The sequence below is a fragment of the Aquarana catesbeiana genome, linkage group LG10 (assembly GCF_042186555.1).
Source record: "Aquarana catesbeiana isolate 2022-GZ linkage group LG10, ASM4218655v1, whole genome shotgun sequence".
Classification (NCBI taxonomy): Eukaryota; Metazoa; Chordata; class Amphibia; order Anura; family Ranidae; genus Aquarana; species Aquarana catesbeiana.
In genome coordinates, this window is record NC_133333.1 from 3722124 (window position 1) to 3742841 (window position 20718).

The following is a 20718-nucleotide window of genomic DNA, read 5'->3' on the forward strand; positions in this document are numbered from 1 at the left end:
TTATAGAGAGACATGTACACCCATTATAGAGGGACAGGTACCCCCATTATAGAATGACAGGTACACCCCATTATAGAGAGACAGGTGCCCCCCATTATAGAATGACAGGTACCCCCCATTATAGAATGACAGGTACCCCCATTATAGAATGACAGGTACACCCATTATAGAGAGACATGTACACCCATTATAGAGCGACAGGTACCCCCATTATAGAACAACAGGTACACCCATTATAGAGCGACAGGTACCCCCATTATAGAGTGACAGGTACACCCTATTATAGAACAACAGGTACACCCATTATAAAACGACAGGTACACCCCATTATAGAGAGACAGGTGCCCCTCATTATAGAATGACAGGTGCCCCCCATTATAGAATGACAGGTGCCCCACATTATAGAATGACAGGTGCCCCCCATTATAGAATGACAGGTGTCCCCCATTATAGAGCGACAGGTGTCCCCCATTAAAGAATGACAGGTGCCCCCCATTATAGAATGACAGGTGCCCCCATTATAGAAGGACAGGTGCCCCCCATTATAGAATGACAGGTGCCCCCCATTATAGAATGACAGGTGCCCCCATTATAGAAGGACAGGTGCCCCCCATTATAAAATGACCCTGCCCCCCGTTATAGAAGGACAGGTGCCCCTCATTATAGAAGGACAGGTGCCCCTCATTATAGAAGGACAAGTGCCCCCCATTATAGAAGGACAGGTGCCCCCCGTTATAGTATGACAGGTGCCCCTATTATAGAAGGACAGGTGCCCCCCATTATAAAATGACAGGTGCCCCCCGTTATAGAAGGACAGGTGCCCCCCGTTATAGAAGGACAGGTGCCCCCCGTTATAGAAGGACAGGTGCCCCCATTATAGAAGGACAGGTGCCCCCCATTATAGAAGGACAGGTGCCCCCATTATAGAAGGACAGGTGCCCCCATTATAGAAGGACAGGTGCCCCCCATTATAGAAGGACAGGTGCCCCCATTATAGAAGGACAGGTGCCCCCATTATAGAAGGACAGGTGCCCCCCATTATAGAAGGACAGGTGCCCCCCATTATAGAAGGACAGGTGCCCCCCATTATAGAAGGACAGGTGCCCCCATTATAGAAGGACAGGTGCCCCCCATTATAGAAGGACAGGTGCCCCCCATTATAGAAGGACAGGTGCCCCCATTATAGAAGGACAGGTGCCCCCATTATAGAAGGACAGGTGCCCCCATTATAGAAGGACAGGTGCCCCCCATTATAGAAGGACAGGTGCCCCCATTATAGAAGGACAGGTGCCCCCATTTTCTACATCGCACTTTCCTTGGAAAATAAAGTTCATAGACTCACCAGTGATAAAAAGGATTTAAAATGTAACAAGAGAGGAACATTACAATCTATGTACAAGCAAAAAAAGATGGCGGACTGCGAGGAGGGCGACACGGTCAGATTTAAAGGAATCCATGGAGTAATTGTTGGAAGATTGACAATGAACCGACACATCAGACAATCACATTGTATACTGGGTGGGGGTGATGCATTCTTACACTTCAAACAATCGTCTCTCTCCACATGACATCATTCAATCCACCAATCAAAGAAAACGTTTCTGGAGCTCATACTTATTCCCAGAATCCTCTGCTCTGCTGAGTGGCCCTTTAAGAGGACCTGTGCACACCTGCAGCTGCCATTCCCACCATCCATCACACTGTGACCACATCTCTACATGTTCCGGATCCATCTATAGGAATACCCAATGAAGAAGAGACATGATCTGTAATCTGAGGTGTATTCCTGATTGGCTACATGGGGTCACAGTGTGGTCACTCACCTTTTACCACACTTGGAGACCGCACTGACATTGATCTTGACTGTCCTGGTTAGTCCTAGGTAGTCAGTGTTTGTCCCTGGAAATTTCTTCTTCTCGGTTATCAGCTATATAAGAAACTCAATTCTATCCTGAATGCTAACATTCTGTATTAGGATACCTGGGGATACCCCGCCAACAGGGGGCGCCATTGTACTGAGATAACCTACTATAATAGGAGACCTGGAGATACCAGACCAGCAGGGGGAGCCATGGTACTGAGACAACCTACTGTAATGGGAGAACAAGGGATGCCAGATCCACGGGGGAGCCATGGTACTGAGACAACCTGCTATAATAGGAGACCCAGGAATACTAGACCAACAGGGGGCCCAATTGTAGTGAGATAAACTGCTATATTAGGAGACCTGGGGCTTCCAGGCCAGCAGGGGGCCCAATGGTAGTGAGATAACCTGCTATATTAGGTCGACCCGGGGCTTCCAGACCAGCAGGGGGCACATAGTTGGGGGTTAACCTGCTATAATATGAGACCTGGGGATACCAGACCAGCAGGGGGCACATAGTTGGGGGTTAACCTGCTATAATATGAGACCTGGGGATACCAGACCAGCAGGGGGCACTATGGTAGTGAGATAACCTGCTATAATAGGAGACCTGGGGAAACCAAACCGGCAGGGGGCATTATAATACTGCAACTCCAAACTAAGAATTTGAAGTGGAAGTTTTCCCTAGCCTACAGTAAATATAATCGCCATAATCTGGGTGATTATGATAATTATTTCACTGTGTGTATTATTTTCTGATCTACAGTCCTCTCATGGAATGTCCACAACAGAAATACAAGAATGGTGTATTTTACACACTCACACTAGCAAGTCACGGCACACAACACTCGTGTCCAGTTCACAGTGACCCCATGGTTCACATCATTGGTGGCCGTTGTTCCAGGTGATTCTGCATGAACTGTGAAAGGTTTGAAAACTAACGTGGTCGCAGTGTCTGGGGGGGGGGGGGGTCTATCTTTTAATTCTGAGTCCATGGAGCCAATGTCTTAGTGCCCAGAACCTCCTCACTGATCCATACTGGAGTTTTAAATTTTGATCTCAGTCCGGAAAGTTTGGTGGTCCGTCAGCTTGGCGGGGACCCTCTCAGCCTTGACGGTTAACAATCCTCCATCACCCAAGGCGGAAGTCACCGTGGTTGGGTCTACATCCTCAGGGAGTTGACACTTATGGGTGAAGGTGTTCATGATGGTCCCATCGGAGGCGAGCTGCGTACAAGAGAAGGGGGATAAGTTTCAGGTGCTGGCAGTAAAGAATGGTGAGAACTGGGCAATACCACTCTCCTGCTTGGCTAGACTGACTAATTTTCAGACACTTATTATCAGTTAAACATCGTTCAGTAGATTAAAATAAATACACCATTCATATACGATGGTATTATGGCCCCTTCAATCATTTTCTACACATCCCCTAACCTACAGAGACTCAGAGATATGATCTACATATCACCAATCTACAGAGACTCAGAGATATGATCCACACATCACCAACCTACAGAGACCCAGAAATGTGATCTACACATCAACAACCTACAGAGACCCAGAAATGTGATCTACACATCACACACCAACCTACAGAGACCCAGAGATATGATCTACACATCTCCAACCTACAGAGACCCAGAGATATGATCTACACATCTCCAACCTACAGAGACCCAGAGATATGATCTACACATCACCAACCTACAGAGACCCAGACACATGATCTACACATCTCCAACCTACAGAGACCCAGAGATATGATCTACACATCACCAACCTACAGAGACCCAGGGATATGATCTACACATCTTCAACCTACAGAGACCCAGAGATATGATCCACACATCACCAACCTACAGAGACCTAGAGATATGATCTTCACATCACCAAACTACAGAGACCCAGAAATGTGATCTACACATCACACACCAACCTACAGAGACCCAGAGATATGATCTACACATCTCCAACCTACAGAGACCTAGACATATGATCTATACATCACCAATCTACAGAGACCCAGAGATATGATCTACACATCACACACCAACCTACAGAGACCCCAAAATATGATCTACACATCACCAACCTACAGAGACCCAGAGATATGGTCTACATTTCACCAACCTATAGAGACCCAGAGATATGATCTACACACCACCACCCTACAGAGACCCAAAGATATGATCTACACATCACCAACCTACAGAGACCCAGAGATATGATCTACACATCCCCAACCTACAGAGACCCAGAGATATGATCTACACATCCCTTATATGATCTACATATCACACACCAACCTACAGAGACCGAGAGATATGATCTACACATCATCAACCTACAGAGACCCAGAGATATGATCTACACATCTCCAACCTACAGAGACCTAGACATATGATCTACACATCACCAACCTACAGAGACCCAGAGATATGATCCACACATCACCAACCTACAGAGACCAAGAGATATGATCTACACATCTCCAACCTACAGAGACCCAGAGATATGATCTACACATCTCCAACCTACAGAGACCCAGAGATATGATCTACACATCTCCAACCTACAGAGACCTAGACATATGATCTACACATCACCAACCTACAGAGACCCAGAGATATGATCCACACATCACCAACCCACAGAGACCAAGAGATATGATCTACACATCTCCAACCTACAGAGACCCAAAGATATGATCTACACATCTCCAACCTACAGAGACCCAGAGATATGATCTACACATCACCAATCTACAGAGACCCAGAGCTATGATCCACACATCACCAACCTATAGAGACCCAGAGATATGATCTACACATCACACACCAACCTACAGAGACCTAGAGATACGATCCACACATCACCAATCTACAGAGACCCAGAGATATGATCCACACATCACCAACCTACAGAGACCCAGAGATATGATCTACACATCCCCAACCTACAGAGACCCAGAGATATGATCTACACATCTCCAATCTACAGAGACCCAGAGATATGATCCACACATCACCAACCTACAGAGACCCAGACACATAATCTACACATCTCCAACCTACAGAGACCCAAAGATATGATCTACATATCACCAACCTACAGAGACCCAAAGATATGATCTACATATCACCAACCTACAGAGACTCAGACATTTGATCTACACATCTCCAAACTACAGAGACCCAGAGATATGATCTACACATCACCAACCTACAGAGACCCAGAGATATGATCTACACATCTCCAACCAACAGAGACCCATATATATGATCTACACATCACATACCAACCTACAGAGACCCAGAGATATGAACTACACATCACACACCAACCTACAGAGACCCAGAGATATGTTCTACACATCACCACCCTACAGAGACCCAGAGATTTGATCTACACATCACCAACCTACAGATACCCAGACACATGATCTACACATCTCCAACCTACAGAGACCCAGAGATATGATCTACACATCACCACCCTACAGAGACCCAGAGATATGATCTACTTATCACCAACCTACAGAGACCCAGAGATTTGATCTACACACCACCAACCTACAAAGAACCAGAGATTTTATCTACACATCACCAGTCTACAGGGACTCATAGATCCGATCTACACATTACCAAGCAACAGAGAACCATAGATCTGATCTACACATCACCAACCTACAGAGACCCAGAGATCTGGTCTACAAATTACCAACCTACAGAAACCCAGAGATATGGTTTACACATCACCAAGTCACTGAATGAATATGCAGGTCAGGAATTGTATTTCACTGGCTGCGTACTTGTTCCAGCTCAGTGACTCAGAGAAAGCCAGTCAGACAGAGGACAGCAATGAGATCCCCTGTATTTTTGGACCTTTCTTTTTTTGCTTTCTCTCACATGTGCACCAGGGAGACACGTCACTCACTGGTTACTCACTTTCTCAGCGTGGACCTCGATCTGGTTGTTGGATGTGGTGACAATGATGTCTTCTGGAGAGAAATCTCGGACATCGACCTCAAACTGATAGGTGTTCCCCAGAGTCTTCATGTTCTGTGCGGGTCCAGAGCCAGCTGTGAGAGGAAATCACCATTAGTCATTTATTGGGGTATAATTGCATCATATATGTAAACTCCACCCACCACTCTTTACACTGAACAGCATGGACAAGTCAACTTCATAAAAAAACAATAAATTATAGGATGGAATGTATTTTTCTGAACTTTTGTAAATGTATACTTTTATAACCCTGGATGGAATAAATATTGAGGATCATAGTGAATTTCTGATAATTATGGTTCCATAATATACATTATAATTGCTATATATTACAGGTAACACAGTCATCCCAACAGAGAAAACTCTCCTATCTAGTTGTATTTTATTTATCAGTGGATGTTCCCCTATAAAAGATCTTATTATAGCTACATCCATATCTGGGTCCCTGAGGACCACCTAAATGTAAAAAAGTCCATCAGAAATTAGGCTAAAGGATTTTTACAACAGATCTCAAAATAGTATTCATGGTTCTGCTGGTAGCCCTCAGTCCCATTGTCGCTCTTCCAGTCCCCATAATAGTTCCAGAATTCTGCAGATTTTACCTGAAAAAACCTACAAAGGCCCACAAAATATGATCTACACATCTCCAACCGACATAGACCCAGTGATATGATCTAAACATTCCCAAACTAAAGAGACCCAGAGATATGATCTACACATCCCCAACCTACAGAGATCCAGAGATATGATCTACACATCTCCAACCTACAGAGACCCAGAGATATGATCTACACACCCCCAACCTACAGAGACCCAGAGATATGATCTACACATCTCCAACCTACAGAGACCCAGAGATATGATCTACACATCCCCAACCTACAGAGACCTAAAGATATGATCTACACATCTCCAACCTGCAGAGACCCAGAGATATGATCTACACATCTCCAACCTACAGAGACCCAGAGATATGATCTACACATCTCCAACCTACAGAGACCCAGAGATATGATCTACACATCTCCAACCTACAGAGACCCAGAGATATGATCTACACATCCCCAACCTACAGAGACCTAAAGATATGATCTACACATCTCCAACCTACAGAGACCCATAGATATGATCTACACATCTCCAACCTGCAGAGACCCAGAGATATGATCTACACATCTCAAACCTACAGAGACCCAGAGATATGATCTACACATCTCCAACCTACAGAGACCCAGAGATATGATCTACACATCTCCAACCTACAGAGACCCAGAGATATGATCTACACGTCCCCAACCTACAGAGATCCAGAGATATGATCTACACATCCCCAACCTACAGAGACCCAGAGATATGATCTACACACCCCAACCTACAGAGACCCAGGAATATGATCCACACACACCCCAACCTACAGAGACCCAAAGATATGATCTACACATCTCCAACCTACAGAGACCCAGAGATATGATCTACACATCCCCAACCTACAGAGACCCAGAGATGTGATCTACACATCTCCAACCTACAGAGACCCAGAGATGTGATCTACACACCCCCAACCTACAGAGACCCAGAGATATGATCTACACATCCCCAACCTACAGAGACCCAGAGATATGATCTACACATCTCCAACCTGCAGAGACCCAGAGATATGATCTACACATCCCTAACCTACAGAGACCCAGAGATATAAGATCTACACATCACCAACCTACAGAGACCCAGAGATATGATCTACACATCACCAACCTACAGAGACCCAGAGATATGATCTACACATCTCCAACCTACAGAGACCCAGAGATATGATCTACACATCTCCAACCTGCAGAGACCCAGAGATATGATCTACACATCCCCAACCTACAGAGACCCAGAGATGTGATCTACACATCTCCAACCTACAGAGACCCAGAGATATGATCTACACACCCCCAACCTACAGAGACCCAGAGAAATGATCTACACATCCCCAACCTACAGATACCCAGAGATATGATCTACACATCTCCAACCTGCAGAGACCCAGAGATATGATCTACACATCCCTAACCTACAGAGACCCAGAGATATAAGATCTACACATCACCAACCTACAGAGACCCAGAGATATGATCTACACATCACCAACCTACAGAGACCCAGAGATATGATCTACACATCTCCAACCTACAGAGACCCAGAGATGTGATCTACACATCTCCAACCTACAGAGACCCAGATATATGAGACCTAGCGATATAATCCACGTCAACACAGCCAGGAGATATGGCAAAAAAGTCTCAAAGCTGGAGTATCCAAGACATATTAGAAGCCAGAGGCCAACTCTGCACAGTAGGCTCCACCTGTAACTAATATACTTTTGGGTGGACTGACCCTTTTAAATTTGAAATCCTGGTCTCTCTGTATAGTTTGTAATTTAGCCAGCACATGGGGACTATCTCCATATTACATCCATAGGTTGGACTTGATGGACTTATGTCTTTTTTCAACCTCACCTACTATGTAACTATGTAACATATGCAATCTCTGCTGCCTCCTTAGTAGTGCTGTACAATGATTGTACTTCCCTGCCTCTCTCAGGGTCTGTCTGACAACTTCAAGTCAATGGCTGAGAAAGCATTGAAGCCAATGGGGAATTTATAATACCGAAACTTTAGGAATAAAACTTGCCAGCTATTCATTAAAAAAGTAAAATAAATTAAAATTAAAAGGTGAAACCTGTCACCAAGCAAAACACCAGTGTGAACAGTCCCTGATGGAAACTTCCCGATTCTTTGGGTTTGGATTGCCAGGGAACCCTGAACTCAGGCAAGTGCTGCTTCCATCAGAGGCTTCTCACACGCAGGTTGCTCTATGAAGATCCAATATAACAAGCTGGTGTCCAGATGAGGGATGAGCGGCAAAATGTCTAAAATTTCTCGCCACCAGCTCGCTAAAAAATACCCCAAGCGAAAAGGCACGAGCAAAACAAAGATTATTTCCCTTTGGCGAAACGCGTCGGAATTGATGGGAGGCAAAAAAAACAATTTTGCGAAATTTCACTGCTCATCTCTAGTTGGGACAATTAACATGCGGATGTTGATTCAGTGAATTCCCCGAATTGCTCCATGCATGTCATAGACATCTTTTTGTTGGGGGGAAAATCCAAAAATGTGGGCGCTGCCTTGGGTTTTTCTTGTAAGCGACGTGCACACATTTCGTGAAGGAATAAGCCCCACAGAGCAATGTATGAACTGGGGCCCCGCGGGGCCCCCACTTGCCTGAGAAGACCAGCGGTTCCCCCAGGGGTCGGCGGAACTTGCCGAATTCCTCGCTGAAGATTCCTGGTGTCTTGTCCATGAAGGGCTCCCGGTTCTTGCTGGAGGAGGAGGACTTGGAGAAGCTGTGCTCCGCTCGGTATGCAGAGGAGGATTGCAGGTTCATTGAAGGAGGATGGGGACACAGAGAGCCGAGGATGGGGACAAAGAGAGACGAGGATGGGGACACAGAGTGACGAGGATGGGGACACAGAGAGCCGAGAATGGGGACAAAGAGAGCCGAGGATGGGGACAAAGAGAGCCGAGGAGGGGGACAAAGAGAGCCGAGGATGGGGACACAGAGAGCCGAGGATGGGGACAGAACGCTCTGGGGACACCGGTGGAGCAGCTATGGAGAGAACATCGCACATTCACAGTTTATATAGTGACGTCCCAGCCGCCGTATCTCAGCCTCTCCCGGCACCAGCTATATTTAGGAGAATGTGGCATCTCTCTGGCAGCTGTGGAAACTTTCTGCCCCCCCCCTTTCCTCCTGATCATGTGACTCCATACCGCAGACAGACCGTAATGTGCTGGACCTGGACCTCTTTCCCAGGGGGATTTCCAGACCATCACCAAAAGAGAAGGACTACAACAGTACAACACTCCCTACTACATATGATTGCACTGACACTCCTCACCTGTCCCCCCTGAGCTCTACACTGACACTCCTCACCTGTCCCCCCTGAGCTCTACACTGACACTCCTCACCTGTCCCCCCTGAGCTCTGCACTGACACTCCTCACCTGTCCCCCCTGAGCTCTGCACTGACACTCCTCACCTCTCCCCCCTGAGCTTTGCACTGACACTCCTCACCTGTCCCCCCTGAGCTCTGCACTGACACTCCTCACCTGTCCCCCCTGAGCTCTGAACTGACACTCCTCACCTGTCCCCCCTGAGCTCCTCACTGACACTCCTCACCTGCCCCCCCTGAGCTTTACACTGACACTCCTCACCTGTCCCCCCTGAGCTCTGCACTGACACTCCTCACCTGTCCCCCCTGAGCTCTTCACTGACACTCCTCACCTGTCCCCCCTGAGCTCTTCACTGACATTCCTCACCTGTCCCCCCTGAGCTCTGCACTGACACTCCTCACCTGTCCCCCCTGAGCTCTTCACTGACACTCCTCACCTGTCCCCCCTGAGCTCTGCACTGACACTCCTCACCTGTCCCCCCTGAGCTCTTCCCTGCACTCCTCATCTGTCCCCCCTGAGCTCTTCACTGACACTCCTCACCTATCCCCCTGAGCTCTTCCCTGCACTCCTCATCTGTCCCCCCTGAGCTCTTCACTGACACTCCTCACCTGTCCCCCTGAGCTCTTCACTGACACTCCTCACCTGTCCCCCTTGAGCTCTGTACTGACACTCCTCACCTGTCCCCCCTGAGCTCTTCCCTGCACTCCTCATCTGTCCCCCCTGAGCTCTTCACTGACACTCCTCACCTATCCCCCTGAGCTCTTCCCTGCACTCCTCATCTGTCCCCCCTGAGCTCTTCACTGACACTCCTCACCTGTCCCCCTGAGCTCTTCACTGACACTCCTCACCTGTCCCCCTTGAGCTCTGTACTGACACTCCTCACCTGTCCCCCCTGAGCTCTTCACTGACACTCCTCACCTGTCCCCCTGAGTTCCTCACTAACACTCCTCATCTGTCCCCCCTGAGCTCTGCACTGACACTCCTCACCTGTCCCCCCTGAGCTCCTCACTAACACTCATCACCTGTCCCCCCTGAGCTCCTCATTGACACTTCTCACCTGTCCCCCCTGAGCTCTACACTGACACTCCTCACCTGTCCCCCCTGACCTCCTCACTGACACTCCTCACCTGTCCCCCCTGAGCTCTACACTGACACTCCTCACCTGTCCCCCCTGAGCTCTGCACTGACACTCCTCACCTGTCCCCCCTGAGCTCTGCACTGACACTCCTCACCTGTCCCCCCTGAGCTCTACACTGACACTCCTCACCTGTCCCCCCCTGAGCTCTACACTGACCCCTCACCTGTCCCCCCCTGAGCTCTGCACTGACACTCCTCACCTGTCCCCCCTGAGCTCTACACTGACACTCCTCACCTGTCCCCCCTGAGCTCTTCACTGACACTCCTCATCTGTCCCCCCTGAGCTCTACACTGACACTCCTCACCTGTCCCCCCTGAGCTCTTCACTGACACTCCTCACCTGTCCCCCCTGAGCTCTACACTGACACTCCTCACCTGTCCCCCCTGAGCTCTACACTGACACTCCTCACCTGTCCCCCCTGAGCTCTACACTGACACTCCTCACCTGTCCCCCCCTGAGCTCTGCACTGACACTCCTCACCTGTCCCCCCTGAGCTCTACACTGACACTCCTCACCTGTCCCCCCTGAGCTCTACACTGACACTCCTCACCTGTCCCCCCTGAGCTCTACACTGACACTCCTCACCTGTCCGCCCCTGAGCTCTACACTGACACTCCTCACCTGCCCCCCCTGAGCTCCTCAGTGACACTCCTCACCTGTCCCCCCCTGAGCTCCTCACTGACACTCCTCACCTGTCTCCCCTGAGATCCTCACAAATGAGCTGTGATTAGGTTTGGCAGAGGGGTAGGCAGAAGAGGCAGCAGCCTTGGGCGCTTTAGCTGGAGGGAGGCTCACAAACTGCAAGACATGCAATCTATACCACTGAAGTGGTTTGCAGCCCATGGGGGGTGGGGGCACACTTTGGCCTTTTTGCCTTGTCCCGGCACTGACTGTGATTCATATTTATGTAGTTAGCGGTTTGGGGTCACCGCAATAAGTACATTTCACAGGAAGAACGTGACTTTTTGTAAAGTCCTGAGGCCGGTCTACATGCAAATCCTGCTGAGCCAAATTCACCTTCTGCACTACAAATATCCCATCCATTGCCAGCCTATCCCGACCTCTCTCCTGATGGTGATTGGCCGGGAGGAGGCAGGTGACCTTCCCAGGGTCTGAGGTCACTGGGTTGAAGTGCTTTTACTATTTTGGCTCCAGTTTGTCGGTGACAAGTCCCCCGTCTGACATGCCAGGGATAGCTGGCCCATGGACCGCGGCCCACCCCGACGGGCGGCTGAGCGGCCCTCAGAACTGCTTGTTGTGGAAACGGCCGCCATACCAGCTATAAATAGACCAGAATAATAGAATGGAATATTGTGATGGGCGCAAGGGAGGGGGGAGGGGTATTTATAACCTGGACATTGTGATTGTGCCCCGTGTACTGGGAACTCCGCCATCTTTCCAAAGCTGCGTAAACTGCTGGAGCTCTATAAATCCTCTATAGTAATAATAAACCACAAACCTCAACGCTGGAACCACAAAAACGTTTATCTCATTCAGGCAAACCGGTACCTAACCCCCAAGGAACTACAAGTCCCAGCATATACTGCCAGCGGGATGCAAGTCCTGCTTTAAAAAGTCGTCATTGAGCTCCAATTAGAGGATGAGATGATGTCATCAGCATTTCCTCAGTCTCCCCCAGAAATCTGCAACATTGTAACTTCCGAGGCTGACGAAAACATAATTTTGTAGCAAGTCATAATGTGTGAGGCTGCAGCAGGGGGCTGATCTGTGTCTGGAACACAAAGACACCATAAACAATTGTGCTTTCAACCTTGTGGTAACAGTTTGGTGAAGACCCTTTTCTTTTCTATCATGAGTATGCCCCTGTGTACAATGCCAGCTCCATAAAAACATGGGTTGACCAGTTTGGACCAGCTCCATAAAGACATGAGTTGACCAATTTGGACCAGCTCCATAAAAACATGAGTTGACCAGTTTGGAACAGCTCCATGAAGACATGAGTTGACCAATTTGGACCAGCTCCTTAAAGACATGGGTTGACCAGTTTGGACCAGGTCCATAAAGACATGAGTTGACCAATTTGGACCAGCTCTATAAAAACATGGGTTGACCAGTTTGGACTAGCTCCAAAAAGACATGGGTTGACCAGTTTAGACCAGCTCCATAAAGAGATGGATTGAGACCAGCTCCATAAAGACATGGGTTGACCAGTTTGGACCAGCTCCATAAAGACGTGGGTTGACCAGTTTAGACCAGCTCCATAAAGAGATGGATGGAGACCAGTTCCATAAAGACATTGGTTGACCAGTTTGGACCAGCTCCACAAAGACATGGGTTTACCAGTTTGGACCAACTCCATAAAGACATTAGTTGACCAGTTTAAAACCAGCTCCATAAAGAGATGGATTGAGTCCAGCTCCATAAAGACATGGGCTGACCAGTTTGGACCATCTCCATAAAGACATGGGTTGACCAGTATTGGCCAGCTCCATAAAGACATGGGTGACCAATTTGGTCCAGCTCCATAAAGATATGGGTGACCAGTGTGGAACAGCTTCATAAAGACATGAGTTGACCAGTTTTGACCAGCTCCATAAAGACATGGGTTGACCATTCTGGACCAACTCCATAAAGACATGGGTTGACCAGTTTGGACCAGCTCCATAAAGACAAGGGTGACCAGTTTGGTCCAGCTCCATACAGACATGGGTTGACCAGTGTAGAACAGCTCCATAAAGACATGAGTTAACCAGTTTGGACCAGCTTCATAAAGACATGGGTTGACTAGTTTGGACCAGCTCCATAAAGACATGGGTTGAGACCAGATCCATAAAGACATGGGTTGATCAATTTGGACAAGCTTCACAAAGACATGGGTGAGCAGTTTGGTCCAGCTCCATAAAGACATGGGTGACCGGTGCAGAACAACTCCATAAAGACATGAGTTGATCAGTTTGGACCAGCTCCATAAAGACACGATTTGACCAGTTTGGACCAGCTCCATAAAGACATAGGTTAACCAGTTTAGACCAGCTCCATAAAGACATGGGTTGAGACTAGGTCAACAAAGACATGGGTTGACCAGTTTGGACCAGCTCCAAAAAAACATGGGTTGATCAGTTTAGACCAGCTCCATAAAGACATGGGTTGAGACCAGCTCCATAAAGACATAGGTTGACCAGTTTGGTCCAGCTCCATAAAGACATGGGTGACCAGTGTGGACCAACTCCATAAAGACTTGGGTTGAACAGTGTTGACCAACTCCATAAAGATATGGTTTGACCAGTTTGGACCAGCTCCATAAACACATGGGTGACCAGTTTGGTCCAGCTCCATGCAGACATGGGCTGACCAGTGTGGATCAGCTTTATAAAGACAGGGGTTGACTAGTTTGGACCAGCTCCATAAAGACATGGGTTGAGACCAGCTCCATAAAGACATGGGTTGACCAGTTTGGACCAGCTCCAAAAAAAACATGGGTTGATCAGTTTAGACCAACTCCATAAAGACATGGGTGACCAGTGCGGAACAGCTTCATAAAGACATGCGTTGACCAGTTTGGACCAGCTCTATAAAGACATGGGTTGACCAGTTTGGACCAGCTCCATAAAGACATAGGTTGACCAGTTTAGACCAGCTCCATAAAGGCATGGGTTGAGACTTGGTCCATGAAGACATGGGTTGACCAGTTTGGACAAGCTCCAAAAAAAACATGGGTTGATCAGTTTAGACCAGCTCCATAAAGACATGGGTTGAGACCAGCTCCATAAACAAATAGGTTGACCAGTTTGCACCAGCTCAATAAAGACATGGGTGACCAGTTTGGTCCAGCTCCATAAAGACATGGGTGACCAGTGTGGACCAACTGCATAAAGACTTGGGTTGACCAGTGTGGACCAACTCCATAAAGATATGGGTTGACCAGTTTGGACCAGCTCCATAAAGACATGGTGTCACCAGTTTGGTGTGGAGGAACACGAGTGTCCTGCACAGAGCTCTGACCTCATCCCTACTAAACTCCTTTGGGATGAATTGGAACATTGACTATAAGCCATGTCTTTTTTATGGTGCCCAATGTGAGCCCCAATGTGTGAGCCAGGTGTTCTCATCCAGCATTATTTCCTGACCACACGAATGGGCACAAATTCCCACAGACACCCTCCAAAATTATGTGATATCCTTCCCAGAAGAGTGGAGGATGAAATAGACACAAAGGGGGGCAACTCTAGAATGGCCATGGTTTTGAAGTAGATGTCCAACAAGGTCATATAGGTGTAATGGGTGGAGGAACCCGAGTGTCCTGCACAGGACCTACCCTACTGATCACACAACCTGCACAACCCTACTGATCACCTTTGGGATGAATTGGAATGCCGATGGTGAGCCAGGTCTTTTTCTTTTTAGTGCCCAATATGACGCCCGATCTTTTCATCCAACATCAGTACCTGACCTCACAAATGGGCACAAAGTCCCACAGACACCCTCCAAAATCTTGCGGAAAACCTTCCTAGAAAAGAGTGAAGGATGGTGGGGTCACAAAGGGGGCAACTCCATATTAATGGCCATGGTTTTGGAATGGGATGTCCATCAAGGTTCATATAGGTATGACAGTCAGGGGTTCACTGACTTTTGGTCATGTAGAGAATGCAGCAAGAGGATGATCCCTTTAAATTCTACTGCAGCAATGCCAGGTATGGGAGACATGCGGATGTGCGGAGCTGTATACTGACACAATGACACACTAATGTATACATCGTGCGGTCAGGCTGTATACAGTGAGGGGCCGCTGACACAACGCAGACCTGTCTGAGAACGCCGCACTACATTACCAAGCGCAGGAAATATTCCACCAATGTAACTCTTCTTCTCCGCGTGGAGGAAATATTTCACTATCCACCATGATGGGGTTAAAGGAAATTTCACTTTTTACCCTTTTCAACCAATTTCCCATAAAAGTGATTTGCATTTGTAAAGCTCCTCCTACCTTTCCTTATATGGTAAAGTGACAGCCCCCTGTTTTTCTTAAAGTGACACTAAATGATATCCTTGTCTCCAATAGAAGGGACTTTTTAGATTTAAGAATACAAACTTCATTAGATTTCCTTTTAACCCGATGTTTAGTGTCACTTTAAGTACTGCGATGTGGCAGCTGAAGGGTTAAACAATTGTATTATGATATGGCACTTGAGGGGTTAAATGATGTTATGGGGCCCTGTAACACAGCAAGTGAGGGGTTAAATTATGTTACCAAACACTATGAGAAGGCAATTGAAGGGTTAAATGGTAGAATTTCTAAGCATTGTGGTATGACAGTCGTGGGGGTTAAAAGACGATATTCTCTTAGATTGTAAGCTCTCAGGATCAGGGCCCTCTGATTCCTCCTGTGTTGGTTGAATTGTATGGTGACTGTACTGTCTCATGTTGTAAAGTGCTGTACAAACTGTCAGCGCTATATAAATCCTGTATAATAATAATAATCATAGAGCACTGTGATATGGCAGTTTAATGGTTTAATTCTAATGTTACAGAGAACTGTGATCTGGCAGTTGAAGGCTAAAAGTAAAGGAAGTGAAGGGGTTAAATGATGTTTTTTTTATAGAGATCTGTGTACTGGCAGTGAAGGGTTTAAATGATGATTCTGGCAGTGGAGGGGTTAAATGATGATAATTCTGGCAGTGAAGGGTTTAAATGATGATTCTGGCAGTGGAGGGGTTAAATTATGATAATTCTGGCAGTGGAGGGGTTAAATGATGGTGATTCTGGCAGTGGAGAGGTTAAATGATGGTGACTCTGGCAGTGGAAGGGTTAAATGATGGTGATTCTGGCAGTGAAGGGTTTAAATGATGATTCTGGCAGTGGAGGGGTTAAATGATGATAATTCTGGCAGTGGAGAGGTTAAATGATGGTGACTCTGGCAGTGGAGGGGTTAAATGATGATAATTCTGGCAGTGAAGGGTTTAAATGATGATTCTGGCAGTGGAGGGGTTAAATGATGATAATTCTGTCAGTGGAGGGGTTAAATGATGGTGATTCTGGCAGTGAAGGGGTTAAATGATGGTGATTCTGGCAGTGGGGGGTTAAATGATGTTGATTCTGGCAGCGGAGGGGTTAAATGTTGGTGATTCTGGTAGCGGAGGGGTTAAATGATGGTGATTTTGGCAGCGGAGGGGTTAAATGATGGTGATTCTGGCAGTGGATTGGTTAAATGATGGTGACTCTGACAGTGGAGGGGTTAAATGATGGTGATTCTGGCAGTGAAGGGGTTAAATGATGATAATTCTGGCAGTGAAGGGCTTAAATGATGATTCTGGCAGTGAAGGGCTTAAATGATGATTCTGGCAGTGGAGGGGTTAAATGATGATAATTCTGGCAGTGGAGGGGTTAAATGATGTTGATTCTGGCAGCGGAGGGGTTAAATGATGGTGATTCTGGCAGTGGAGGGGTTAAATGTTGGTGATTCTGGCAGTGGAGAGGTTAAATGATGGTGATTCTGGCAGTGGAGGGTTTAAATGATGATAATTCTGGAAGTGAAGGGCTTAAATGATGATTCTGGCAGTGGAGGGGTTAAATGATGATGATTCTGGCAGTGGAGGGGTTAAATGATGATGATTCTGGCAGTGGAGGGGTTAAATGTTGGTGATTCTGGCAGTGGAGGGTTTAAATGATGATAATTCTGGAAGTGAAGGGCTTAAATGATGATTCTGGCAGTGGAGGGGTTAAATGATGATGATTCTGGCAGTGGAGGGGTTAAATGATGATGATTCTGGCAGTGGAGGGGTTAAATGATGGTGATTCTGGCAGTGAAGGGGTTAAATGATGATAATTCTGGTAGCAGAGGGGTTAAATGATGTTGCTTCTGGCAGCGGAGGGGTTAAATGTTGGTGATTCTGGCAGTGGAGAGGTTAAATGATGGTGACTCTGGCAGTGGAGGGGTTAAATGATGATAATTCTGGAAGTGAAGGGTTTAAATGATGATTCTGGCAGTGGAGGGGTTAAATGATGGTGACTCTGGCAGTGGAGGGGTTAAATGATGATAATTCTGGAAGTGAAGGGCTTAAATGATGATTCTGGCAGTGGAGGGGTTAAATGATGATGATTCTGGCAGTGAAGGGGTTAAATGATGATGATTCTGGCAGTGGAGAGGTTAAATGATGATGATTCTGGCAGTGGAGAGGTTAAATGATGATAATTCTGGAAGTGAAGGGTTTAAATGATGATTCTGGCAGTGGAGGGGTTAAATGATGGTGATTCTGGCAGTGGAGGGGTTAAATGCTGATGATTCTGGCAGTGGAGGGGTTAAATGATGGTGATTCTGGCAGTGGAGAGGTTAAATGATGATGATTCTGGCAGTGGAGGGGTTAAATGATGATGATTCTGGCAGTGGAGGGGTTAAATGATGATGATTCTGGCAGTGGAGGGGTTAAATGATGATGATTCTGGCAGTGGAGGGGTTAAATGATGATGATTCTGGCAGTGGAGGGGTTAAATGATGATGATTCTGGCAGTGGAGGGGTTAAATGATGATGATTCTGGCAGTGGAGGGGTTAAATGATGGTGATTCTGGCAGTGGAGGGGTTAAATGCTGATGATTCTGGCAGTGGAGGGGTTAAATGATGGTGATTCTGGCAGTGGAGAGGTTAAATGATGATGATTCTGGCAGTGGAGGGGTTAAATGATGGTGATTCTGGCAGTGGAGGGGTTAAATGATGATGATTCTGGCAGTGGAGGGGTTAAATGATGGTGATTCTGGCAGTGGAGAGGTTAAATGATGATGATTCTGGCAGTGGAGGGGTTAAATGATGGTGATTCTGGCAGTGGAGGGGTTAAATGCTGATGATTCTGGCAGTGGAGGGGTTAAATGATGGTGATTCTGGCAGTGGAGAGGTTAAATGATGATGATTCTGGCAGTGGAGGGGTTAAATGATGATGATTCTGGCAGTGGAGGGGTTAAATGATGGTGATTCTGGCAGTGGAGGGGTTAAGCGGCTCCCTGGATCCTCTTCTGGTTACATTGTTTCCTATTATGGAGACTTCTCACCTCTCATATCATTGTCCTCCATCATTGGGTCCAGGAAGATGATGGGGGTCATTCGCTGTGACCGCTGATGGGGGAGGGGATGAGGCTACGATACCACACTGATCTGTGACTGGGGGGAGGGGGGGTGCTATAGAAATATTACTATTATTATCATACATGACCCCCCATAGAGATGACCCCCCATAGAGATGACCCCCCCATAGAGATGACCCCCCCATAGAGATACCTCCCATAGAGATGACCCCCCATAGAGATGACCCCCCATAGAGATGACCCCCCCCATAGAGATGACCCTCCCCATAGAGATACCTCCCATAGAGATGACCCCCCATAGAGATGACCCCCCATAGAGATGACCCCCCCCATAGAGATGACCCCCATAGAGATACCTCCCATAGAGAGGACCCCCCCATAGAGAGGACCCCCATAGAGATACCCCCCATAGAGATGACCCCCATAGAGATGACCCCCCCCATAGAGATACCCCCCATAGAGATGACCCCCCCATAGAGATACCCCCCATAGAGATGACCCCCCATAGAGATGACCCCCCCATAGAGATGACCCCCATAGAGATGACCCCCCATAGAGATGACCCCCCCATAGAGATGACCCCCATAGAGATGACCCCCCATAGAGATGACCCCCCCCATAGAGATACCCCCCATAGAGATGACCCCCCCATAGAGATACCCTCCATAGAGATGACCCCCCATAGAGATGACCCCCCCATAGAGATGACCCCCCATAGAGATGACCCCCCCATAGAGATACCCCCCATAGAGATGACCCCCCCATAGAGATACCCCCCATAGAGATGACCCCCCATAGAGATGACCCCCCATAGAGATGACCCCCCCCATAGAGATGACCCCCATAGAGATGACCCCCCATAGAGATGACCCCCCATAGAGATACCCCCCATAGAGATGACCCCCCATAGAGATACCCCCCATAGAGATGACCCCCATAGAGATGACCCCCCCCATAGAGATGACCCCCCCCATAGAGATGACCCCCATAGAGATGACCCCCCCATAGAGATGACCCCCCATAGAGATGACCCCCCCATAGAGATACCTCCCATAGAGATGACCCCCCATAGAGATGACCCCCCATAGAGATGACCCCCCCCATAGAGATGACCCCCCCCATAGAGATACCTCCCATAGAGATGACCCCCCATAGAGATGACCCCCCATAGAGATGACCCCCCCCATAGAGATGACCCCCATAGAGATACCTCCCATAGAGAGGACCCCCCCATAGAGAGGACCCCCATAGAGATACCCCCCATAGAGATGACCCCCATAGAGATGACCCCCCCCATAGAGATACCCCCCATAGAGATGACCCCCCCATAGAGATACCCCCCATAGAGATGACCCCCCATAGAGATGACCCCCCCATAGAGATGACCCCCATAGAGATGACCCCCCATAGAGATGACCCCCCCATAGAGATGACCCCCATAGAGATGACCCCCCATAGAGATGACCCCCCTCATAGAGATACCCCCCATAGAGATGACCCCCCCATAGAGATGACCCCCCATAGAGATGACCCCCCCATAGAGATGACCCCCCATAGAGATGACCCCCCCCATAGAGATACCCCCCATAGAGATGACCCCCCCATAGAGATACCCCCCATAGAGATGACCCCCCATAGAGATGACCCCCCCATAGAGATGACCCCCATAGAGATGACC

General features: G+C 47.8%; 1 protein-coding gene across 1 annotated transcript; it reads right to left on the reverse strand.

The window, feature by feature from the left end:
* Positions 1-1345: 1345 nt before the first annotated feature.
* HSPB7 (heat shock protein family B (small) member 7) lies at positions 1346-9605 on the reverse strand. The gene is made up of 3 exons (XM_073601495.1): positions 9140-9605; positions 5811-5944; positions 1346-3090 (listed from the first exon to the last, which is right to left on the reverse strand). Exons 1-3 carry the CDS (start codon positions 9300-9302, stop codon positions 2911-2913), a joined length of 477 nt encoding a protein of 158 aa, XP_073457596.1. The 5' UTR covers positions 9303-9605; the 3' UTR covers positions 1346-2910.
* Between the last annotated feature and the right edge of the window lie 11113 nt (positions 9606-20718).

Bases quoted from the DNA above. Each gene is read 5' to 3' on its own strand.
- HSPB7 (XM_073601495.1), bottom strand. From the start codon at position 9,302: ATGAACCTGCAATCCTCCTCTGCATACCGAGCGGAGCACAGCTTCTCC. The intron at 5,945-9,139 runs GCAAGTGGGGGC...TTCCTCTCACAG, and splicing joins GGAACCGCTGGTCTTCTCAG to CTGGCTCTGGACCCGCACAG. The intron at 3,091-5,810 runs GTGAGTAACCAG...TCTTGTACGCAG, and splicing joins TCGAGGTCCACGCTGAGAAA to CTCGCCTCCGATGGGACCAT.